The sequence below is a fragment of the Dasypus novemcinctus genome, chromosome 2 (assembly GCF_030445035.2).
Source record: "Dasypus novemcinctus isolate mDasNov1 chromosome 2, mDasNov1.1.hap2, whole genome shotgun sequence".
Classification (NCBI taxonomy): domain Eukaryota; kingdom Metazoa; phylum Chordata; class Mammalia; order Cingulata; family Dasypodidae; genus Dasypus; species Dasypus novemcinctus.
The window spans coordinates 61,557,769-61,584,997 of NC_080674.1; the positions used below are offsets into that span (position 1 = coordinate 61,557,769).

At 36.0% G+C, this 27,229-nt stretch overlaps 1 protein-coding gene across 1 annotated transcript in view; it reads right to left on the reverse strand.

Moving 5' to 3' along the window:
- Nucleotides 1–3,817: 3,817 nt before the first annotated feature.
- ERCC8 (ERCC excision repair 8, CSA ubiquitin ligase complex subunit) overlaps nt 3,818–27,229 on the reverse strand; it is a 57,042-nt gene continuing 33,630 nt past the window's right edge. Inside the window, exons 7-12 of the mRNA XM_004458848.3 lie at nt 26,789–26,855; nt 23,857–23,957; nt 22,703–22,827; nt 14,118–14,315; nt 10,662–10,742; nt 3,818–6,359 (exon numbers count right to left, since the gene is read on the reverse strand). Of these exons, the coding sequence (XP_004458905.1) occupies nt 6,291–6,359; nt 10,662–10,742; nt 14,118–14,315; nt 22,703–22,827; nt 23,857–23,957; nt 26,789–26,855 (641 nt within the window). The 3' untranslated portion in view covers nt 3,818–6,290. The remainder of the gene's footprint in view (nt 6,360–10,661; nt 10,743–14,117; nt 14,316–22,702; nt 22,828–23,856; nt 23,958–26,788; nt 26,856–27,229) is intronic.

Consider the following 27,229-nt stretch of genomic DNA (forward strand, 5'->3'; position numbering starts at 1 on the left):
TGTTACCAAAGGACCAACTTTGCAAGAGATATTAAAGGGGCTGCTGCAGCCTGAAAGGAAAAAACAAGGGTGAGAGATCTGGAGAAGAGTTTACCAAAGCCTGATGAAGGAAAATGCATAGCATAATTACTTGAGTCTGTGTTTTTGATTATTATTTAAAGCTTTAGACACAGGGACATTTACTCTGAAGAAACAGGGAAAAACTCCTGTTTGTAGAATAAGTCTTTCAGATGAAGCATATAAATCTAAATGGAAGCATTATTGTTTAGTATTTGGACTATGCTTTGGTAAGTTATGGTTTATACTTAAGATTAGAATTGAGCATGCTTTTTTGATGTATAAATTTAATTTAATCCAAATATATGGATGAATACATTTTAAAGACACAACTTGAAAAGCAAATTCTTGAACAGAAATAACTTGGTCAGTGTTATTAAAATGTTGACTCATTGACTTTTGCTTTATGATAAAGGACATAAGTGATTGCTTACTCTCCTAGAAATGTACTGCTGTTACTATTCACTGTTTTCCTTGCTTCTGTAGAGCAAATTTGCCACAAGGCATAAATGTATTTAATATTCAAAGTTGTGGTTTTGTTAAATGTGGAATCTTTGAAAATTCTGAAGTTTCTCTTAACTCTGATTTGTGCTTAAGATTTTGGCTTTAGAGAAGTTATAATAACGGTAGTTAGGTCCTTCAGTATTTGTTAAGATGTGTGGAGTACTGATAAATGTCACAATAGTTTTATTTTTTAGATTATCACTGTAGGTAGGTTAGTCCTTACCATGTGAGTCAGTTTTTTAAATGTGCATTTTAAAAAATGAGTGGATTTTAAAGATACACCATAATAAAGTGTACTGCTACATTAAAAAAAGGGGGGGGGGGATGACGTGGGAGATGGAAGGGATACACGGGAGTCCCTCAATTTCTATGTAACTTTTCTGTAATCTAAAATCTCTTTATATTAAAAAAAAAAAAAGAATACCAAAGTCCCAATTTTGCATAGTTACTGAAATTCCCAAACAAGTCTCCCAGTACAACTTATCTACAGGAGAATACTAATAACCCCGGAGTAGCTGCCTAAGAAGATTCAGAGAAGGTCAATGTTGGGTGTTCAAACCAAGAGCAGCCTTGAGAACAGGACCCAATGCATTTTGTGAGAACAAAAACTACAAAAGTAATATCCAGATTGTCAAATATTTAAGAACACGTAAAATAATTTTGTACAGTAAAAGGTACAAAAATGGTATAACCAACTAAGCACTCTTTCATTTGTAAATTTTAAGTGGAATAGTTGTTTTGCTGTTACGTGTTTGGTAAGGGTGTTAGTCACTATTTAATTCAATAAGTGACTTGCATATCTACCATTTGCCAAGCAATATTGTAGGTAGTGAGGATGCAGTAATAAGCAAAATAGACAAAATGCCTGCCCTCGTTGAGCATACATTCTAGAAAGGACAGAAAGATAAAATAAATAAGCAGACCATGTCTTTAAGGAGCTGAAATTTGAATGAACTTTGGAAAGAACCAGAGACCAATAACCTTGAGATTTTAAGTTAGAGTTCTATTAGCTGAGCAATTCTTTTATGCCAGAACTTTTATTTCATTTATCCTGACTTTTGTATTTAATTCACCTTCAACAAATGAAGAAACTAGCTGAGGGAGATTAAATAACTTACTAAATAAAACAGCTAATAAGTGTGGGACCCATAATAATTTGGATGGAAACTTTATGCAAAACAGCACATTCATTCCACTAGAATTCGAGTGTTCATTCAGTGAAAAACAATTCATAAAACTTTGGCCCAACAATTAGGGCATCTGCCTACCACATGGGAGGTCCAAGGTTCAAACCCGGGCCTCCTGACCCGTGTGGAGCTGGCCCACGCGGAGTGCTGATGCATGCAAGGAGTGCCGTGCCATGCAGGGGTGTCCCCCACGGAGGGGAACCTCATGCACAACGAGTGCACCCTGCAAGGAGAGCTGCCCAGGAATGGCGCTGCGCACACACAGAGAGTTGACACAGCAATGTGATGCAACAAAATGAGACACAGATTCCGGGTGCAGCTGACAAGACTACAAGTGGACACAGAAAAACACACAGCAAATGGGCACAGAAAACAGACAAAGGGGGGATCGGGTGAGGTGGGAAGGGGAGGCGGGGAAGGGGAGAAAATAAATCTTTTAAAAAAAAACCAAAACAACTTTTATAGAAAAGCCCTCTACCCTTGACTTCATTGAACCTCAATTATTTTTTAATACAAATTTCTAATTATGTCTGCATTTCTCACAGGGAACAGTATTTTAAAATGCTTTCTAAATATTCCAATGTGTGCTTCCTTTTTATAACAGAAAAAAAGTAACAAAACAAAATTCAGGTCTTCTGATTTTCCAGTCCAATGTTTTCTTTAAAGAAAAAAAAAGATTTATTTACTGCCCCCACCCCCCCCACCATTCTTTGTGCTTGCTGTCTGCTCTCCATGTCTGTCTGTCTTCTTTTTAGGAGGCACTGGGAACTGAACTGAGGACTTCCCATGTGGGAGGGAGGCACCCAATCACTTGAACCACCTCTGCTCCCTGCTTCTTGTGCCTCTCAATATGTCAGCTCAGTGCACCAGCACATGTGTCAGCTCACTGTCCTGTTCGTCTTATTTAAGAGGCACTGGGACCCAAACCCAGGACCTCCATTTGGTAGTCCCAACTGTTTGAGTCACATCTGCTTCCCCTTTCTCTCTTTATGAAACCATTACAATTATTAATTTTTCTCTTAAACAAAGAATTTGAAACTTAAGGGTATTTACAAAAATAAAACAAAACCCATACGGAGAACTCAAACTTACCCCCACCCAGATACCCAGACCTACCAATTTTAACATTCCATCATCTATGTTTCTCTCCCTCCCCTCCTACCCCTTTTCTTCTAAACACTTGAGGGTAGTAGATGGTATACATCATGCTCTGTGAACAAACAATACTTTCATGTGCTATTTCCTAACAAGAATATTCACATATGTAACCACCTTAGTAGTTTTCAAATTCTAGACAATTAGCAATAGTATAAAGCTTACAATCAATACTCCAATCTTCATATGCTCAATAATGTCCCTTTGACCCTTTTATCCTCCATTATTGGAACCAGTGCCAGCACAGGATCGTGTATTGCACAGTCATCTCTTTAGTTGCTCTTTAAAAAAAAATTGTGGAAATATATATACAACATAAAATTTCCCATCTCAGCCACTCCTAAGCATACAATGCAGTGGGATTAATCACATTTGCAATATGTTATGCTACCCTCACTGCTGTCCATTACCATAACTACCCCATCACCTCAAAAACAGAAACCTGACACCCATTATGCAGTCTCCATTCCCCCTCCTTCCTGTCCCGGTAACCTGTACTCTACATTCTGTCTCTATGAGTTTGATGCTATGAACACTGGTGTACAAATATGTGTTTGAGTTCCTCCTTTCAATTCTTTTGGTATATTCCTAGAAGTGGGATTGCTGAATCATATGGTTTTAGCTTTCTGAGGAACTGTCAAACCGTTCTGCAGAGGCTGCACCATTTTATATATCCACCAACAATGCATAAGGGTACCTACTTCTCTTTATCCTTGCCAGCACTTGTTATTTTCATTTCTAAATTAACAGCCATTCTAGTGGGTTCAAGGTGTATCTTACTGTGCTTCACTGGATTATTTTTAATATCCTTTTCCCTCAGTATTTACTGAAACTATGATAAAATTCTGAATATGCAATATATGTATATTAGGTTATACATAAAATCATTACAACACAATAAAATCAGCTAATAATTCAGTTTTCAAATCCTTATTAGGAATGCTTTTTCTTTATTTTAGCACAACTTTAAACAGTCATTTATTTTAGATTCACAACAATAGTGGATGATGCCATTCTACACACTGTGAAGAGAAGCTGGAGTTGAGTTTGAGCCACCTGGGAAGAAGTAGCTCTCTGGCCCCTGCTAGTATTTGTCCACAAGGCGTTAAAAGCAAAATTGCTCTATACTTTTTACTACAGCTGCTCATCCTTGCCACAAAAAATGAGATGAACCAAAGAGAAGCGACCTGTGCTATCTGAACTGATCATTTGTTGCCTTTAAGAGCTGACCACAAATGCCAAGGAAACCAAGTCATTGGCCAGGCCTGGGGATTTCGGCTTAGAAGCTCTACAAACCCTATGCAACAACCATGGATAGACATTCAATGCATCAAGTATGAGGAACTTAATCTTAAAAATACTGACACTTGTGTTTTTAGTGACAAAATAACAAAACAGGGTAAGGATTGTGACACCATTTCTTTCCAAGCCTTGGGAGAGCAAACTTGGAGAGCTGTATCAACCCATGAGCAGTTTTCCCAGTTAAAAGCTTCCTGTTTTAATGCTGTTTAATCTACCAATCCAATTCATAATAAGTAGACTTATTATTACTTGAGCAATGGAAGAACTTGTATCATTGATATATAGGTGGTGGCCACCAGAGGTTCTGAGGGTAGGGAGAGGGAAGTGTAATGAGCCTCATTTTGGGGACATTAGAGTTGTCCTGCAGGACACTGCAATGACGGATAAGGGCCATTAAATGCTTTGTCAAAACCTATAAAATTGTGTGGGGCAAAGTGTAAATATAGTCTTTGGTTAATACAATGCTTCAATATGTGTTCATCCATTGTAACAAATGTACCACACTAATGAAGATGTCATTAATGTGGGGAAGTGTAGGAGGGGAAGACGGTGGAGTATATGAGAATTCCCTATATATTTATTTTTTATTTCTCTCCCCTTCCCTCCCCCCCCACCTCAGTTGTCTGCTCTCTGCATGTTCTTCCATGTCCGCTTCCACTGTTGTATATTTGTCAGCAGCACCAGGAATCTGTGTCTATTCTTGTTGTGTCATCTTGCTGCATCAGCTCTCCGTGTGTGTGGCTGCCACTCCTGGGCAGGCTGAACTTTCTTTCGCGCTGGGCAGCTCTCCTTATGGGGTGCAATCCTTGTGCGTGGGGCTCCCCTACGCAGGGAATACCCCTGCATGGCATGGCACTCCTTGCACAACATCAGCACTGTGTGTGGGCCAGCTCCACACGGGTCAAGGAGCCCCGGGGTTTGAACTGCGGACCTCCCACGTGGTAGGCAGATGCCCTATCGGTTGGGTCAAGTCTGCTTCCCTTTCCTATATTTTTGATGTAACATTTATATAATCTAAAGCTTCTTAAGACAAATATTAAAAAAAAAAAAAAGCTTCCTGTGATGCTCCTTTTTGGACTGTGGAAGGCAGTGAATCCAAAAACCATATACGTAATCTAAAGCTTCATAAAACAAATTAATACCACAAAAAAAAGAAAAGAAAAGAAAAGAAAAGCTTCCTATGATGTACCTTTTTTGAACTGTGGAAGGCAGTGAATCCAAAACTATTTAACATAAGGCTAGAGGGTGATGACTAATGAATCACTGCAAAAAGTGAATACATGAAGTTGCTGAGGGCAGGGAGAGGGAAGAAGAGATGTGATGTGGGGGCATTTTGGGGACTTGGAGTTGTCCTAAATGATATTGCAGGGACAGATGCTGGCCATTATATATTCTGCCATAACCCACTGAATGTACTGGGGGAGAATGTAAACTACAATGTAAACTGTTATCCATGCAGTACAGCAGTGCTCCAAAATGTATTTACCAAATGAATGTGCCACAATGATGAAAGAGGTTGTTGATGTGGGAGGGGTGGGGTGTGGGGTATATGGGAACTTCTTATATTTTTTGTGATCTATGTACCTTAAAAAAAAAAAGGCAATTAAATAAAAAAACCTGAATACATGAATAATAAAAAATTTGATACTATCTTTTCAGCTATTATTTTTGATATAATCATCTTCAGTGAAACCCTCCTCAAAGGTAAAAATGAGCAGGGTGATAGCACAGCCAGTGAAAGAAAGCAAATTCTGAAAACCTCCACATGCTGCTCCTCTAAGACTGTACTGTATGGTTCATACAATTTACCCAAGGTTTCACATGGGGTGCATGACTGTCCCTTACACTGTAGCAATAGGGGCTGCCCCAAGTCACAGCAACTGGGATTAAGAGACACATTTTGACTAAACAGATATACAGAAATCTGTTTTAGAATTTCATGCAAATACTAACCTCATTTTAAAATACAGAAATAAATCACTCAAATTCAGTGCTAATTTAGCTGTCAGAAAATAGACTGGACAATTCAGGTCCCCGTTTTGAAAGTTTTATCAACAGAGAAACAAAGGTACTAAGAATTGACATTCATCCTTCTTCATCACTGCTGCTCCAGGCATCTTCAAATGCTGGATTTAACTGTGATTTGGTTAGAGTCTAAAAAAGAAGAAAAAGGAAGATTCTATTTTTCTACCTCATAATTTTAGGCTCACAACAAAGTTGAGTTATAAAATGTATCAGATGAATAGCAATTAGAATATTGAAAAGGAAATAATTTAAAAAACTGATGTAAGACAGATATCACATACAATATAAGATATAATGTTACTTCATTTTAAACAGACATAACAGATTTTATCCAGATAACCTAAGTTTTCTTCAATGTAGTTTTCTCATAAATACAGGGTATTTTGGCAACTCTTTGGAATTACCTAAAAATGTGGCACATTAATATGCAGATGGCCGAGACTGAACTCCAGGTCTGCTGACTTGAGAGCCTGATATATTAAAGATGGCAACTTTCACTGTTTGAAGAGACCTGATTTTTGTAAATAATATCCAAATATAGCGAATAAGGTATTCATCAAGCTGAGTTTTTGATCTAAAAAGTAATGTGGGCTATTAAAGTAGTGAGGCTTATCTTTTCAATATGGCTGGTAAAGTAGTTCAAAAGGACATGCAAAATATATGAGAAACGGTAATATGATTGCAATTAGCACTCAGCAAGTCCCTGAGAGATTTCTTTAAAGGACAACATTCATTCGGATAATGCTGATTTAAAACAATAACAAATCATCACAGTATTCTGACAATGTTATAGCCATACCTAATGAAGGTCATCAGCAACTAGAGGAATTTTAATTATCTTTGTTATTTCAAATCAATTCCCTTTTTCGGGGGAAACCTTCTGAATGAATACCTCATACTCTGGCCAATGACTGAAGACCTTAAAGATGGTCTCATTTTTAAAATATCTCAACATTATGAGACAGCTTTTGCCTCTTATTCTGTAACTTATATCTTTGCTACAAGTTTGTGTGCATCCAAAGACCAATCAAATATTACGAATACTACTATGGAAGCCCAATAGGTAACATACTAAGTATTTTTATTTCATTTGAAGACTCAACTGAGAAGCGAAATATTTTATTATAAATTATTTCTATGGTAAGCAAAAAAAACAACAAAAAATAAACTGAGTGAAAATCATAATACAATTGTATTTAAATTTCACTGTTTTATAGCAGTAGTAAAACAAAGGTAATAAATAGGAATGCATGACAGTATTATTAGAAATACATATGATTGCTAAAACAACCACAAATAAAACATTACACTTATAGTTAAAAGCTAGAGTAAAAAATGTTGTAGATAGATGTGATAAACACATTACTGTTGCTACCCATTACTTCAGTTTTCTCTACAACTCCTCCTAGTGGACATCCAGTCTATGCTTTAGCATATCCATTTACCTTAGCAGGTTGCCCATTCTGACAGATATTTGTGAGTGTTAGTGAGATAAGGAAGCACGACTTTAGAGGGGACCTATCTCAGGTCCAAATAATGGAAGGTGGAACAAAATAAAATTTAACATCTACCAGGGATACATCTTCATAAAGTTCTTACTAGCAATTACTAGAACATTTCTATGGGTGGCATGCAGGGTAGTTTGTGTCAGTGAGTGATTATGTCTACATAACTGATAAGCGAAACAGCTATGTACTGTGTGACTATTAAATTAAGTAAGATAGGGGAAAGTCTGATTTAAACTGTAAGAGAGCTGCCCTGTAGATTTTAGGTAGGGAAAAGTGACCAAGTTTTAGTGGGTGCAAAAGGATGTCAGATTACTCAAAATATAATAAAACAGCCTGCCAATTAAATAATAGGATTTATGCTTAAGACCATTAAGCCTGTCCCTATAACCAAACTTCCCTTTATTCTCTTCAGGTAGGATTAAATTGCTCTAGTGGACATCCAGTCTATGCTTCAACATATCCATATCTAGGATATCAGAGGAAATACCTTTGAGGAATTAAACCTTGGTTGATGGGGAAGTAAATCTTATCTCAAAGGTAAGTTTGAAAGGAAACCTAAGAACAAATCTGGCTTGAAGATTCTGATATTTGGAGATACCATAAACTTGTCTCAGCTCACAAAGTTAATAAATGGCAGAACTGGAAATCAAACACAGGTTTACATGAAATTAAATATTAAATGTGTGTGTGTATGTGTGTCTGTTGTTGATTTTTTTTTTTTAAGCTGTGCTATTTACCACTTTATAAGTTGCATGTCTGTTGTCAGGAAATATACCCTTTACTTCAATTATATTCTGATTCTTAAGAGTTAAAGAGTTGTATATTGAGGATTCAGTACTATTGAGTTTTGCATTTACCCTTTTAGTTACCCTTACTGATGGTCTTCATTTCATCACACCACTCCAAGCCACTCTCTTGTCTTTTTCTTCCAACCTGCAGAACTCGCTTTGGTAATTCTTCTAGAGCAGGTCTGTTGTTGATAAACTCAGTTGTGTTTATCTGTGAATACTTTAAACATTCCCCCATTTTTGAGGGGTAGTTTTGCTGGATAAAGAATTTTTGGCTGGCATTGTTTTCTCTTTCAGTACCTTACATGTATCATATTACTGCCTTCTCATCTTCATGGTTTCTGAAAAGAAATCTGCACTTAGTCTTATGAGGATCCCTTGTATGTGATGAATTGCTTTTCTCTGCTTTTAGAATTCTCTCTTTATCTTTGGCATTTGACATTCTGATTAGTATGTCTTGGAGTAGGTCTATTAGGATTTATTCTGTTTGGAATACCTGGTGCTTCTTGGATATGTATATTTATGTCTCTGGTAAGAGCTAGGAACTTTTCAGCCATTATTTCCTCAAATAGTCTTTCTGCCCCTTTTCCCTTCTCTTCTCCTGGGACACCATGATGTGTAAGTTTGTGCACTTTACTGTGTCACTCAAATACCTGAGACACTGCTCAATTTTTTTCTATTCTTTTCTCTATCTGTTCTTCTGACTGGATGATTTCAATCGTTCCATCTTCAAGCTGATTCTTCCTCCTCCTGCTTGTTCAAATTTGCTGCTATAGGCCTCTAATGTATTTTTTTTTAATTCTTTTCTTTTTTGTTCTAGTGTATTTTTAATCTCTACTATTGTGTCTTTCATCCCTATAATTCGTTATGCTTTTTTTTGTCCCCCTTTCCTTCCTCCCACCCTGCTGTTTTTGCTGTGTATTATCTTCTCTTCTCATTTTCTCTCCTCTAGAATTCTCTAGGATTCACAAGGATTCGATTCTGGAGACCCCTGATGTGGAGAAAGGTTCCCTGTCAATTGCTCCATCTTAGTTCCTGGTTTCTGCTGTGCTTCAGTTTGACTCTCCCCTTGTCTCTCTTTTGATGTGTCATCATCTTGCTATGTGACTCACTTGCATGGGCACTGGCTCACCACACAGGCACTTGCGCTCACCATGTGGGCACTCGTGTGGGCACTGGCTCACCACACAGCACTTGGGTAGGCAGTGGCTTACCATGCGGGCATGCTTTCTCTTCTTTTTTTTCCACCAGGAGGCCCCAGGGATCAAACTCAGGTCCTTCCATATGGTAGGTGGAAGCTCTATCACTTGAGCCACATCCGCTTCCCTGTTATGCTTCTTTTTATACTTTCAGATTCTTCTTTATGCTCACAGTCTTAATATCCTTAATCTCTTTATGCATATTTTCCTTCATCTCCTTGATTTGATTTAGGACAAATGTTTGAACATCTCTGATTAGTTGTTCCAACTTCTGAGCCTCTGAAGTTTTAATTTTCCTCTGATTGAGCCATATCTTCCTGTCTCTCAGTATTGCTTATAATATTTTGTTTGTGTCTGGGTATGTGATTATCTTGATTAGCTATCTCTGAAGAGATTAGTTTCTCCCTCTTGCCTAGGGTTTTATTGTTGACTGGCTTTGTATTAAGGGTCTTCTTCGACACTTGATCTAACTTTATCTAGACCTAATTTAGAATAGCCCATGTTTAACTGTCCAGATTTTCTCAGCTAAATAGGGAACTACTTAAGTTGTGGTATATAAATGACTGTTGTAATCATAAAATGATATTTACAATAGTTATTGTCATGGGAAAAGGCTTATCATACAATGCCAAGTAAGAAAAGTAAAATGTCAAGTTGTATCCTCAAACATGATACTAAATTTAAAGACAGCATATGCACAGGAAAAACAAGAATGAAGTAAATCAAAACCTTAGTACTGATTAATTCAAATGAAGAATTTTAATGTTCTTCTTTGATATTTTCTGAATTTTCCGAATGTGTCATAACAGACAAATTATTTTTACAATCAGAAAAGAAATAAATGCCTTAAAAATCTTTCCCATACAAAGCAAATTATTTAATAAAGGCTCATCATTTTTGATTTAGAAGTCATTGTATAATTTGAACAATATTTACCTCATCATCATCAGGAACTGGTTCATTTAAAACTGATACCCAAGCAAGAATATTGCAGTCTCTGCTACCACTATAAAGTTCCTATAACGCAGAAACAAAAGATGTGATTGTGCATCAATTTAAAGCAGGTACCAATCTCAAGTGAACTAACCAAACTTTAGAATGATTAATTCTAAGATAAGATTAAGAAATTAGGCTGAATGCCCTTTCTTCTTTTCTACTTTAAAACATGTACTAAAGATTTGTTTTATATGAGAATGTCAGACTCCAAATGTATAAAGCTTACTAATGGTCTGAAAATTTTACAAAAACACTAAACATCCTGGTGATTTTTATTAATCATAGCATCCATATTTCTAATTATAGAGAAAAAAGAAAGTTTGTCCTTCTCTGTCAATATTGGCTTTAATAAAGACTTCAGTATGAGTTTCTAGTTAGAACAAGTAAAAAAAAAATCACAAAAAGTTTTATTTACCTCATAGCTGCCTAACTGCCTCCTATTCAACAGAAAAGCCTGATGACCCAAAAAATGTAACTGTGAAGAAGTATGCATTATAAGTGGAAGCTTGGGATGATACATGTTTATGTCAATGTCCTTATATATTAATCTTGATATGCCTTTTGCACACGGTTGAACAATGCTCACCACCCTCCTACAAAATTTAAGGAACATGTTATATTGGTTATCACTAAGAACATTCCTGTGGTGCAGTGACATAGGCACTCTCATATTCAGAGCATATAAATTGGTATAATCTTTCCAAAGGAGAGTATCTCACTATTAGAAAAAAGTTTTTGTATGCCTTTCTGGAAGGTATGCTAAAGATACAAGAATATCAACAGTGTATTATTTAATATCAACACTGTATTATTTATAACAAAAATACAAATAAATGTCCAAAAGTAAAAGAATTATAAATTTTGTTATGTTCATCTGATGGAATATTACATAGACATTAAAATTGTTTTTGCAGAATATTTAATGAATGGGAAAGTACTCAATGTAAAAGGCAAAAGGCTGGATATAAAACAGTTGATCAATTTTAAAAAACACAACAAACAACTAGTAAGCAAAGGAGAAAGTAAGAAAAAAAACACCAAAATTAGTGGTTATAAAAACCTGAGTGACCAACTGACTTCTTTTCCTCACAAATACATTTCTATATTTCTATAACAAAGTTTTTCCTGTTCTGATATACAATCATTTATTTTTATTACTGTTCATCTCAAAAACAATTTGAAGCTTGGTACAATGAACTTTTGTTTTTATAGTAAGAGTTCTAGGTAAAGGGAAAATAAGATTAAGTTATTTACAGGAAATATCTTACAGATGTAAAAAGTTAAACTTAAATGGGAATATTTTTACATTATTAAATTTCTTAAAATTCTGCACAAAATATTATAAGATTTAGAATATATATGGTTACACTAACTGGGGATGATGCAGATATGTTTAGATGTTCAGTGCCCTTGAACAATTTACTATATACTACACTCCACAAAAAGTGACCAAGGCTCAGCCTCATATGACTGATTTATGCTTTGGTCACAGTGTAATAGGCAGTTGTACAATAAAGTGTTAATGATATGCTATGGTTAGCTCTAGCACATATAAGTTTTGGTGTATTTTGTTTGATTTCTGTATTTATGATATAATTACTATAAGTACAATTTTATTTTCAGATCATGAGTTTTGTGTAGTACTTATTTTGGAAAACGGTTCTGTAGCTAAACAGATGCAAAAGCAATAATGCTATTTCAGGAACTGAGGGGAATCAATATCTTGTAGAGCACTTCTAAACCATTTTATGCACACCTGTAATGAAGTTCTGATTTGGTAGAAAGCACTAATTTGTAATCAGGATGCCTGGGTTAAAGTACTGGCTCTGTCTCTAAGTGCCTGGACCTAGAAAAGAGGCACAATATTCTAAGAAATTCTTTGAATGGAGAATCATGCTCTGTCAATAACTACTTGCAAGTTTACAGCAAGTCATGTCATTTCTCTGGTGCTTTAGTTTCCTTCTCCCAAAAATAATACTAAAAATATTTAACAACTGGTACATCAGAATACCAACCAATCAGAAGAGACAGTGGTCACAGAATTGGGTTGGAACAGGGTCCTGGAGGTCTCCTCTTAGTTGCTGAGCTGAGGTGAGGTCCAAGTGGCCCCAGGAAAGGGGCCGATATTGGAGGAGATCACTTAGTGGGCTTGGTGCAGTAGCTATTTACCAACTAGTAGGAGGTGTAAATATTCCTGATATTTTAATATTACCACAGTGGTAAAAAATCAACTCCATGTATTTACAGCACAACGCAGGGAATAAATCAGATAATTAGTGTTAACGAATGAATAAGAGCTTTGCAGCGATACTTCAAGTATCTTCTAGGGCCAATATGCCATAATTTTAATTCTTTCAGTATTTAGCTTTCATGAGCTTTATTTTCCTTAACTATAAAACTGGGAAAATAACAACACTCTTGCTATATAAGAGACTCATTTAAAGGACTCTATGAGGTAATTTGTGCAAATGTTCTCTGAAAGAAAAAAGGCAATCTGCTCCATTGGTGAGATGGAAGAGAAAGGTCAAGATGTTAAACAAACAAGTCTTGGGTATTTAAGAAATTATTTAAGTTGCATCACTGGTTAAAACTCAAAAGCAAGCCTATGGCAGCCACTGCAGAAAAATAAGCAAGAAATAAGCAAAATTTTAGACACATCTAAATAAACATATCCCAAAATACACACCTAATTCTATTTTTCCCTAAAGACAGTTTGCAAGAAATTGTTTTAATTTGCCAGATTTTCAACTGCTAAATAAATGGAGCCCATATGCAAAAGAAAAAGAAATTACCTCAATTTGTGCAGTATTATATTGATTCATACAGACCTTCTAAGTCACCTAAAAATCCATCATTTATCATCCTATATTAAATAAACCTTAGGGAAGTGGATGTGGCTCATGCAATTGGATTCATGTCTACCATACAGGAGGTCCAGGGTTTGATACCCAGGGCCTCCCGGTGAAGGCAAGCTGGCCTGTATGGAGAGCTGGCCCACAGGAAGAGCTAGTGCAGCAAGATGTGTCTCAAAAAGAGACACAAAGGAGAGATAATAAGAGACACAGCAGACCAGGGAGCTGAGGTGGTGCAAGAGAATGATCACCTCTCCCCACTCCAGAAGTTCCCAGGATCGGTTCCTGGAGCTGCCTAATGGAATATAAGCAGAAACAGAAGAACACACAGCAAATGGACACAGAGAGCATACAATGGAGGGAAGGGGGAGAAATCAATCAATAAATCTTTAAAAATATATAAAATAAAATAAACCCTAGCTCAAATGTGGATTAAAAGTGTAATAATTTCTGAGGATGAAATCACAATTTATTCCTTTATATACAACTACTCTGGCAAGCTAGCTACCTGAACATTTTAAATTCCCTTATGTATCATTCTTACCTGGAAATTGGATTGAAATACACAGCAGTCAACACTTTTATAATGTCCCTTAAGCATAGTTATCTGTTCTCCTGAGTAAATTGTATAAACAGCAATGGTGCTACCATATGGTACAAAAACAAATTCTGAGCTGCAGCCACATGAAACGGTGAATTTCAATCCTTTTCTACTGTCATTACAAACTTTTCCATAGTTCACCTATAGGATGTAAAATCATAAAGTTATTTATTCTTTAAATCTGAATTAAAAAGACAAAAAAGACTAGAGAGACATTTGCTTCAAATATTATAATATACTATAGAAAGGGATCTATTAAATTTAAAGAAAACTATTAATGTCCTAATGGAAATATGAGCCAATGCCATGAATGTATATTTCACATAAGAAGAAATAAAGAGTAAAGATTCCACAAAGGTAAGTATTCATATTCAACATTGGTATAGAAAAAATATATAAATTAAGGCAATCTTGAAGAATAATTTTAGAACATTTCCTAATTTAGCAAATATTTTTTAAAAACCTAAGTAAGACATTCAATATTGGTACAAGTGAGGTAAACATGTTGATGGCACTGTAGTTTAGTCATCCCTTCTTAAAGGACATATAGATTATGCAACAACAAAAAAGAGATATCTTACCCCTTGACCTAGTAATTACTTGTGGGAATTTATCTTAAGGAAATAATTAAAGAGCAAAAAGCTATATGCTCCCCAAGGAATTCAGTTCAGCATTATCTAGAATGGCAAAATAACTGAGAATATACATAAATTCCTAATAATGATATACTCTTAACTCTATGGTTTATATAGCCAAATAAAAGCCGTAATTGTATAAATTATGCAGAAAATAGGAATAAGAGAAAAAAGAACACAACACATATACATTATAATTACAGCATTATAAAAATAAGTATATATTTGTGACCAAATAAAAAATTCTGCATTGTACTCCAAAAGTGTAATCTGCAGACAAGCAACATCTGTATCACCTGAGGGCAGTAAAAAATGCAGAATCACAGGTCTCACCCCAATACTGCTAAACTAGAATCTTCATTTTAACTAGATCCCTAGATAATCTGTGTGCTCATCAAAGCCTGAAAAGTAATGGGCTAGAGAAACTGGTGGTGTTTACTTCCTTCTGGTAATTCTGATATGAAGTTTGGGATGAATATAAAATCAGTAGTAATTATTTGAGAATGGAAATCACCAAAACCTCCCTTTAACATGGCTAATAACAGAGTTCATACAGACCGTGATTTATCTTTTTTTCTTTTTCTGCAAGTTCTGTGTGTACTGTGTATGTGTATAAATAGAGAACCTGAGGCACAAATGGATCTACGCCAATAATCTGTGGATAGTATATTTGGCTTATATACCCTTCAGGTTAATGTGACAGAAATGAGTACACATATTTAGTTACTACAAAGCAGTAGTGGTATAGTGGGTTTGACACTGAATTTATAGTTAGTAGACTTGGGTTTGAAACCTGCCCCTTTTTTTCCCTTCTTATGATTAATGATTTAACCTCCGAGTTTCATTCTTCGAATCTGCTAAATGGACATAACATCATTTATCATAGTTATTTCTAACACGTAAATGAAATAATGCATATGAGAGCACATGGTTCATAAACATATTCAGTATATTTGTTAATTCTTATGTTCAAAATGTTAACATTCAGGAAGTGGATTTGGTCCGCCTACCAAATGGGAGGTCCAAGATTCAAACCCAGGGCTTCCTGACCCACGTGATGAGCTGGCCCATGCACAAGTGCTGATGCGTGCAAGGAGTGCCATGCCAAGCAGGGGTGTCCCCCACATAGGGGAGTCCCATGCACAGGGAGTGCGCCCTGTAAGGAGAGTTGCCCAGCACGAAAAAAGTGCAGCCTGCCCAGGAATGGCACTGCACACGTGGAGAGCTGATGCAGCAAGATGACGCAACAAAAAGAGACACAGATTCTCGGTGCTGCTGACAATACAAAGGGACACAGAAGAACAGAGAATGGACACAGAGGGCAGACAACTGGGGAGAGAGGGGGCAGGGAAAGGAAGAGAAATAAATAAAAAATCAATCTAAAAAAAAATGTTAACATTCACTCATTTGCATCTTTTGACCTACATGAGTAACAATCTGTACAATGATGAAGGAGGGGATGGGAGAAAAATATACAAAACACTTTTCAACTAGCAATTCTCTATTCCCTTAGAAAAATTATGAACTGCTAGACTGTAATAGCCTTATTCAGACTTGTTTATCAGAGAACTTAGCAACAAAACCTATTCTGAGGAGATATCTTTATTCCACTATACCACAGTCCTTCACAAATGTTAACTGGATAGTGTTTAATGAGGTATGAATATTGAACCAGCTCACTAACTTTTGTCTTAGGCTTTCTCTAAAACTATCAATGTTTTTTCAATGCCTAGGGAATGAAGTCCAAATAAGAGATTAAAGAGGGAGACTGACCATTTGCTAAGTGCTTACTATGTCTTACACACTGTACTAGGTGGATATCTCAGGTCCCCATTTTATGAATATAAATGCTTGCCATAAAAAGCAGTGTAAAAACTGTTATAGCATGTTATAAACTGTTATGAAAGTACTGAAGCAGGTCAGGCTACTTTTAGCTATGATGATGTTTTTTTAGTTTCTTAGGCTGCTCAAGCAAATACTATGAAATGGGTTAAGTTGAAAATGGGAATTTATTCAGTCATGCTTTGAGGCTGGGAAAAAGTCCAAATCAAGGTGTTATCAAGGTGATGCTTTCTTCCTGAAGACCGGGGCTCTGGGGCTAGCTACCAGTGATCCTTGGTCCTCGGCTCCTCTGTCACATGGCAAGGCACATGGGGGCCTCTCCTTTTTTTTCTGGGTTCCACTGATTTCAGCTTCTTGCTTCCACAGCTTTCTCTCTGTCTGAATTTCATTCCACTTGTAAAGGACTCCAGTAATTGGATTATTAAGACCCATTTTCATTGGGCTTGGCCACACCTTAACTGAAGTAATCTCATCAAAAGGTCCTACTTATAACCCACAGGAATGGATTAAATTTAAGAACATGTATTTCTGGGATATATAATGTCAAACCATCTGGACCCCAAAAGACATGTTCTTGGGAAGGGGATATAGCTCAAGTGATTGAGCACCTGCTTCCCATGTATGAGGTCCTGGGTTCAATCTCCAGTATCTCCTGAAATAAAAAATAAAACAGACAAATGAAAAAAAAACCAACTCTCATTGGAGAGCTGATGTAGCTCAGTGGCTGAGTGCCTGCTTCCCATGTATGAGGTCCTGGATTCAATCCCCAGTATCTCCTAATGAATGAATGAATGAATGAATGAAATGTTCCTTCTATTTGCAAAATATATCCATTCCATCACAATATCCCAAAACCCTTAAGTCATTTTAGAAACAATGCTTAAGTATGAAGTCTCATCAAAATAGCTAAATGTGTGGTCAGTCCTAGGCACCCTCTTTCTGTGGACCTGTGAAACTGAGAGAACAAGTTATCTGTTTCCAATATACAATGGAGAAACAGGTATCAACAAACATTTTCATTTTGGAAGGGAGAAAGTAGAAGGAAAACAGGGGTCACAGGTCTCAAACAATTACAGAACCCAGCAGGGCAAATTCCATTAGACTTCAAGGTTTGAGAGTCATCTATGGAATGTTTTCTCCTTGGATCTGATGGAGTGGCAGCCCTAGCCCTCTACCGGAACACTGGGGTGAAGACTCCACCCTCTCCAAACACCTGGTGGCCAGGGTCTCTGCGATCCCAGGGGCAATGGCTCCATCCTCTCCCTCTCTGAGCACTGGGGTGGGAGAAAGCCCTGTGAAGGCTGGGGCACAGGACACTATCTCTGAGCACTGGGGCTGCTGCACTCTTCCTGAATAGTGGAGCAAAAGGCCCACCCCCTCCAAGTTCCAGGGCAGACTCACCCTTTCTGTAACATGGGTGGGTCTACTCTCTTGGCCCAAGGAAATATCTTTGGTCCAGACCTCAATCTTCTATGGTTCTGTCCTTGAAGCCATTCTTCCTTCATTTTGTCCCTTCTCTGTTCCTTTTAGTCCAAACTGGCAGTGGTTCCACATATACAAATCTCACACACACACAGACTTGTCAGTTTTGCATGTAGTTCACAGGGGTCCATACCATCAGACAGAAGGACTTTCTAGAGATCATTCCTGCATGACTGTATTATTTTTTGTTGTTACATAAATTAACCCATTTACTACAGGCTAGAGATGGTCCAAATTGTGGTGCTCCTACTGTCTTTCAATTCCTTCAATCTCCTGATGGCAGACTTTACTGTGACTGCAGAGGTGGTATTGTAGGTCCAGGTATCACCAGCTACTGTTTTCATGCAGGAACCACAACGCCATATCCCCACAGCTTTCCTCGTCATTTTGGTCTTGCCACAGAAAGAGCAAGTGTACTTGGCATGCTGGCTGATTTCAATTTTCTTCACCATTTTCCAAAGGGAGGCACCATAATGGGTTCCGTATTTACCAACAATTCTGCCCTTCTTGGTGTATTTCGCCATGTTGTCGCGAACCAACTCTGAGCTCAGAGAGAGCATAACTGTATTTTAAATCTTGACATCTATGAAAATTGCTGACTGGTTCCAGGTTCAGTTAAACTCTCACATGGAGCCCTGTTCTAGACAGGCTCAGAATTTTCCAAACCACCAATTTCTGGTTTGTGTCCAGGAGTTCAATTTTTAGTTTATCCCTTTCCTCTCTCATTTTCTGCAGGGAGAAACCTGGCCGCACCTTCCACACTTAGCTTGGAAATCTCCTCAGCTAAATATCCAAGTTCATCTCTTTCAAGTTTTACCTTCCATCTGACATAAGAACTCAATTTCTCACTATGTTCTCTGCAACATGAAGTTTCCAATAACACACTCATCATTTTCTTCAAAGGCCTTGTAGGAAATACCTTTAATATCCAAATTTCTACCAACAGTCTCTTCAAAGCAATCTAGGCCTTTTCTATCAAGAGCTTCAAAACTCATCTAGCAGGAAATGGATCTGGCTCAAATGATAGAGCGTCCACCTACCACGTGGGAGGTCTGGGCCTCCTGACCTGTGTGGTGAGCTGGCCCATGTGCAGTGCTGATGTGCGCAAGGAGTGCCGTGGCATGCAGGGGTGTCCCCTGCATAGGGGAGCCCCACATGCTAGGAGTGTGCCCTGTAAGGAGAGCTGTCCTGTGCAAAAACAATGCGCAGTATGCCCAAGGAGTGGTGCCGCACACACAGAAAGCTGACGCAGCAAGATGATGCAACAAAAAGAGACACAGATTCCCGGTACTGCTGACAATAATCTAAGTGGACACAGAAGAACACACAAAGTAAATAGACACAGAAAGCAGACAATGGGGGGGGGGGGGGAGGGAGGGCAGGCTGGGGGAGGATGGAGAAAGTGGAGTAAAAAAACCGAAAAAAACCATCTAGCTTCCAACCATTATCCAATTTCAAAGCTGTTTCCACATTTTTGGCATTTGGAATAGCAGCACCCAACTCTCAATACCAAAATATGTTTTAGTTTACTAGGCTTCTCAAGCAAATACCATAAAATGGATCTTAAAGGTTGTATTTAAAGCAGGCACTGAAAGATTTTGACAGAGAAGGAAGATTTCATGAACTTGGAATAGGATGACTGCAAATTTGCAAACTGAATTTTCTCCTATCTTGTCTGGGTCCCTCACATCACCCCAATGAAGATATACATCTAATGATGACATGAATACCTAGAGTGATACAGAGATTCCATCACAAGGCAGTTCATTCTATTGTCAAACAACTATCAGCATAATTAATGATATAACATATTTACAGAATGTCAATATTTACTGTATGCACTAGACATAAGTGTTTTGCATACATTATTTCATGTAATCCTCAAAACAATCCTAAGAGATAGGTACCACTATATTACAAAAAGAAAATACTTGAAAAGATTAAGTAATTTAATCAAGATCTTTTGGCTAGTAAATATCAGAATCAGAAACTGAATTCAGACTACCCTAGTCAAAAACCACTGTGCCATATTGTTGTAGATTATTTTTCTTTCATTCAAAATTTAATAACCTGAAAATATTGGAGAACCAATGAAAGACTTCAACAGGGTGATGAGTTTGGGAAAGGTTAGAAGGATGTTAGAGTAATTAAAGAAGGAAATGATGAGACCCTAGCAGTGAAGCTTAAAAGAAAGACAGATAACAAAAAAATTAAGAAGGATTAACAGGACTTCTGAGTGATTTAATATCTGGGATGAGGGACAGAGAAGAGTAAAGGATGACTCCTGGTTTCCTGGCTTTGGGGACTGGGTATCTGATGATGCCAGTAACTAAAACAGGAAATACCAGAAACATTATTTTGAAAATTAAAAAATTTTGGTATGCCCAAAGCTGCTTCTCTCTGAATTTTCCCTGTGGGAAATTTCTCTGTACTCTAAGGCAATGGTTTCAAGAGTGCAGTTTACATATCCCAGAGAATTTGCAAGATGATCCATTTAGGTATGGAAAGAAAAGACTGGAATTTGTCTATTTTATTTTTACCTAAAAAACAGGAAATTAAGCTTTACTCAAAGTTAATATGTAGACTTATAATATTCTTTCAAGTGTCTTTTGTAGATGAGTGCCTGGGCTCTTTACTACCCTAGTCATCTATGTATGAATGACATTTACTCAATCAAATCCACTTTAAAATGTACTGTCTACTATTAAACACAGTATTCTAGATTCTTGCAAAAATTCACAGGGCAAGAATATAGTATCATTGTCAAGAAGGAAAGATAAATGGAGTAATATCACAGCAACAATTTATGTATATACTTAATACCATTTGTATTTATCACATTAACTGAGAAACATTCCAAGCTATTTTTCCAAAGTGATCCTATTTCTACTTAAAAACCTTTAGTGGCTATCCCACTCAGAAGAAAAGCCTAAGCCCTTCCAATGGCTTACAAGGCCTATATGCTCTGGGGTCCTATTCTTTCTACTCCTAATCTTCTTTTACTCTCCCCCTTCCTCACTCAGTTCCAACAAAAGAGACTCCTTGGTGTTCCCCGAGTGTCCTAAACAGGTTCCTGCCTCAGAATCTTGCATTTTTCTTTCCCCTACCTAGAATGCTACCCCCCAGATATCTATATGGCTCACTCATTTCCTTCCAAGCAAATGTGACCTTCTCAGTGCAGCCTACCCTGACTGCTCTATGTGTTAATAAAACAGAAAATCCCAACTTTCCAGTATTTCCTATGCTCCTTTTCTTGCTTTTCTTTTCTTATAGCATTTCCCCCATGTAACTTATTATTTATCTATCTATCCAAGAAAGACTGATATCTTTCTTCCCCTCCCTAGAATATAAGCTCCATGAGAATAGGATTTCACTATTTTGGTCCGCTGCTGGATAATAGTGCCTAGCAAATAAATATTTATTAAATAAATGAATAAAAAGAGAAAAAGAAGGTATGACCTAATCAGGGACATGGTACAAGATATTGAATGGCCCATTCTAAATTATAATTTGCAATGTCTCAGACATGACAGAGAAGCAACTCTAATATAACGGATTAGCGTACTCTAAAGTAATCTGGACATAAACAATTTGACTTTATAGCAAGATTAGTATTAATAATGCAGTGACATCTAGAACATCTAAAAAGAGAATTATTAGCAAGAATGGATTAAAAAAAGGAATATGATTAACATTAATACCTAAATAAAAACTTTAAGAAGTCTGGATATAATTAGCATTATAGGAAGACTGGAATCTAGCATTAAGCTCTGTTGCTTTCATAGCTACTTAAACTCCAATTATCTAACCATTTTGTGTTTCAGATTCTCATGGGTAAAATGGGTATAACTAACTACATTCATGGCATTGATGTGGTGATTAAATAAGGCAATGTATGCCCCAGCACTATATTAAATGTTAATTATTATTAGCACAGGGTCTGGCACATACACATTCAATATTAGCTATCAAGGCATTAATCGATCAATTGATGGATGGATAGCTAAGTGTTAGCTATTTAATATTATCATCATCAAAAATACTTTTGGTAGCTTATTTTGAAAGTTACTAAACCACAGATATATATGGCAAGGACCACAACATATTTAAACATATTAATGACTACGTAAGAGTCTTCAAAATACATTGAGTCCAATATTAAATAAAGTACTATATGTTCTGGTACTACAAAAATTCATTTTGGCTTTGTTTCTACAAGTCATATATAGTATAAAATTTGATTCTTTAACTTTGTAATTTTAATTTATATCAGTTCTTAATCTTTTATTCTTCCTCAACATACTTGAGAGATACAGCACTTTCCCATTACAAACAGTTACTCAGTAGAGCAGTGATTTTTTTCACTGTGAGGGAATGTGATGGAGGTAGGATGGGGGAAGGTGGTCCTGAGTTGAGAGTCACCAGTAGAAAAATGTTTTACAAAAACAAAACACAGTAAGACTGATTCAAAAACAAGTAACCAAGTTGAATCTACAGAAAAACACTGTGTATGTCACACATCCATTTCTTGAATTTAGACCCAAAAAGTGAGAGGTATTAATCTCTTACTAGTGTATTTTCTCCATTGGAACTATTCCATAGCCTCATTCGATTATCTGTACCAACCGTGAGGAGGTGAAGTCCATCACTTGTAAAGCACAAGCCATTTACTTTCCCATTATGAGCAGTATTTGCTGCAATGAAAAATACAGTTTACTTTACTTGTTTCTGTACTCAGCACATATTTAGTGTTTGCTGATATAGTTATTTAAACAAATTAAAGAACAACAACCCAAATTACTTGAAATATATGGCTTATATTTTAAATTAATCAACCCTTTGGATTATTTGAATAATGACATGTTATATAAATCAGAACTATGGAAATAGAGGAAAATAGGAAAACTAATTTTGTATATAATTTTTCTTCAAAGAGTAAGCTGTACTATCAAATTCAATTAAATGCCTAGTTTAATAGCCAAATTTTAAACACCTTTGTTCTAAGATAGTTCCATTTCTAATCTGAAAATCATTCTATGAACTACTGAGAATCAACACTAGTATTTCACACTAAAAGAAAACCTTTAACATAGAAGGGATAACTGTTTTAGTCTCTATCAAAATTTACATCTCTTTCAAAATAAACAAGTCTGATAGAGCATAATTCTCAAAAGCCTGATTTAATTGAATTTTAAAAGATTACTAAAATAATCAAAGCTTTTATAGTTCATTTTAATATATTTCCAGTCCAGAATTAATTCGGAATCAAAATATTCATCTATACAGAAATTAAACTCTGTAAAAATACAATTGAGGTACTAGTCACATGGATTATAGCTGACTTACGTTTAATACAATGAAGTTTTTAGGCTGACACATTACTGTGAAATGTTACTATTCCTTTAATTGTGGCTTCCCAAGCATCAATGAATTTGTATTAATTGGCCTCACTGGAGGAAAAAAATCAGTAAAGCAAATTAATCCAAAAAGTTTCTATATTTAAAAATTCAGGGGAAAATAAAGTTGCCATACTTGTTGTCTTTTGAAGATGAACAACATAATTTAGCTTATGTGAATTAAAAACCTGATTTATGGTCATTGCCCTTTTAAAAAAAATCATAAAATTGCAATTTGTCAATATATGTTTATTTGGCTTTAATTAAACATTTTCAATAAAATAAACAATCTTTGTTCTATTTCTATATAAACAAGCCTTTTATTACCTGATTCAACAGCTTGTGACTTTTTCCCATTATGCTGATCAAGAGTAATCAAACATCCTGATGCTTTCCTCACATCCCATAATTTTACTCTACTGTCAGCACTGAAAAGAAATAAATGTTACACAGAATATTTATCTAGGATAGTGACTGAACCCCTGATCCATCTTTCCAGTATAATGGCATACATAGGTCTCAATATATTAGCACAAACATATTTCACATTTGGGTTATCATACTTTTGTCTCTTTGGCAAATATTCAAAATTCAACCATTGCATAATGAAGTGAAAAAAGAACCAAAAATAAATAAATAAATAAAAAGAGAGCAACCTTTCTGATTTCAAGGACAGACTTCAAAATCTGTTGTTTTTTATGTTGATATTTTTTATTACATGAGCATCTTTCTCCCTAAGGACTAAGACAGGCCTGTAGCTTGTTCCTTAGCGAGTTTGCTACTATATCCTTTCTATTATTTGTTATTCACATTCTATTTAGACAATAAGCGGTTGACTGATTTCAAGTTGCTTATGAATCCATTTGCCATAATTTGGGATTTTTCTTTATATGAAAAATACTGAATAAGGTGAATAATGAGAATAATACCTTTTCATTTGGTTTTGTGTACTCAATCTTTGCCAGATATATAAGAATTAAATTTAATATGTACTAGAAATTAGACACTTATTTTCATTTTCTTTCAAGTGAAGAAAAAAGGGAAAAGCATGAGCAAACATCAATATCAGTTTCTAGACTATTGCTACAGAAAACTAAATCAGATCAGCTGATGTGTATAGTATGCTCAAAAAGTTCTCAAAAGTATCTGAACCTTTGGGTTTCTCTATGCCATTTTAATAAGAAAGAGTGTTACATTTTATAAACCTATTTCTCATGTACAAATCTTTTTTTTCCCTCTTTTCTTTTTTTAAATATAAACTGTTCCTATAACTTTCATTCTCTTCAGAGATCCCCGTCAAACTTAGCCCATTGGAATAGTCAGCAATAAACTAGCACATTCCATTTCCAAGTTGGTTTAATTTCTTTCCAGCTGGGAAAAAAGTCTATAATGGGAGAAGTCTAAGGACTTTAGTCTCTTTTGAGAAAGGTTTGGATATACCTGACTCTTGAGATTGTTTACTAGGTCCAATCTCAGATGGATTCAAATTCCTGGGGTACTTTGTCTGAGTCTCTTAGTTTTCCGTATGATGTGAGGAAAACTGAATGAAGTGGGAACAATGGACATCTACCCAAGCAGGGATCTACAACTAGTAATTTGTCTTCAGTTTTACCTTTACACTATGTTAGGGAGCCTTCTTATGGTTGCATTATAGATCTTGCAATGCTTTGGAAATCTTAAATTTCAACATCACATTCTGCCAACTATTAACACAAACTTCCTTTGGGGACTAAAACTGTGACAGAGCAAGTAAGGGCTGTCAGCCTTTTAAAAAAGCCTAACACACACTCTATAAAACTTATATGCATAGGTTTTATAATAATAATTCTTTAAAAAATAAAGCTTTATTAAAATGTGTGTATCAAAATCTTTGACTACTGCTCCCTATCCCTGTGGTTTCGGAGTGTTTTTACTCTGATACTTTTACTTCTACCTTATTAAGTCCTTAACCCTTCCTATAATCCTTTGTGAATTTATTTTCTTCATTACTCCCACAACTTCAACAATTTTCAGACACTTGTCTTTAAAGAATGAAAACTGTTAATTCTGTGCCATTTAATGTTTTGATTGCTATGCTTTGGTACAGCTGTGGGCTAAACCTCAACTGAGCATAGGACACTACCCAGCAGTCCTATGTGCTCCTAATCAGATCCGTCTCCCATTCACTAAAACAGCTGACTCCAAATCTTTACTGCCTTTCCTCAGAATTGCATCCTCATTCCTGTATTTCAACAGGAAAAACAGAAAAAACAATAGTGGTCATTAGGTTTGCATTTCCTTGCGCTTCTCAGCAAGGCTACAAACTTACATTCATGCCCCCCTCTTCCTCCTTCCCTTTTGTCTCTCAGTACCCTTCCTGTGTGAAATCAAGTGTGCCCCTCCTCATCTGACTCTATCTCCTCCTATCTAAAGTTCTTGATGCATCAATTATTCCCTCCATGTCTTACCTTCACCTATCTCTACTAGTATCTTCTCTCCAGCAATAAACCTGCAAGCACCCTTCTCTCCAAAAACATAGCCTCAAAAACCTCTTGATTCTCTCAGAATTGAGTGCTTCCCTGCCCCCCATCACACTACCAAAGATATACTACTATTAAAACATTTTTTAGGAGGTAATTGCTGATTTTTCTGACTATATTCCTCTTTAAACGGAGAGCTTCTTGAAGGTATTACACCTTGGTTACCTATGTCCCCTAGCACATTGCTTGGCACATTGTAGGCAATCATTAAATATTACTAAGCTGAGTTAACAAATGGATGAATGTGTTATATCATATTTAAAATGACACTTAAAGAAAATGAGTAAAAAAGCTACTACTCTTAAAGTAACAGAGTGCTATATTTTTGTATGCAAAAATGACACAACAGAGTAATTTTACTTGTGGTACTAGTAGATTTGCATTACCACATAGATTCTCTTTTTTTCTATTGTTTTAAAAGGTGAACACCTGGGGAGTGACTGTAGTTCAGTGGTTGAGTCTGCCTCCCATGTATGAAGTCCCAGGTTCAATTCCTGGTACCTTCTAAAAAAAGTAAAAAAAAAAAAGTGAATACCTTCAAACTAGATAGGATTAGGATTATGATGCAGAAAGGTTTATTCTGGTGATATGAATTAAAATCTGCAACTCTATTTTTTATTTTTTGAGGGCCCAATTAATAACTAAATGTCTTAAAACATGTTTCTTATTTAAATGTAGTCTTTCTAAAATGGTTATCATTAATTACTAATAACTTCAAAACCAAAAAAGTTGCATTTTACCTTGCTGTTGCCAAGATATATTCATAACGTGGTGACCAGGAAACGGCTAATATTTCCTGTCTGTGACCTGCAAATACAATTGCATGAAAAGTCTTCCAAAATATTTGAAAAAATTAAAAGATGAAATATGAGTTTTACCTGATTCTGAAGAAAGTGAAGACTAAATATTAAAAGTGAAGTGACTGATAACGACCCATCATTTTTTTTTACATTTATAATAATCTATGTTTAAATAATGAGAATCTATGGGGATTTTTAATACATGGAGTGGTTGCATTTAATTATAAAAAGACTGGTTTTACCTTGGCAAGGACAATCAGAGTTGAGTTTTTAAAAATACAGTTGTCAGCCTATAAATCAATACCAATTAAATGATAGTATTTGAAGCTCAATTACTTATCTCTATATAAAAACTCACGGCAGGGCCATGATGTGAACCAT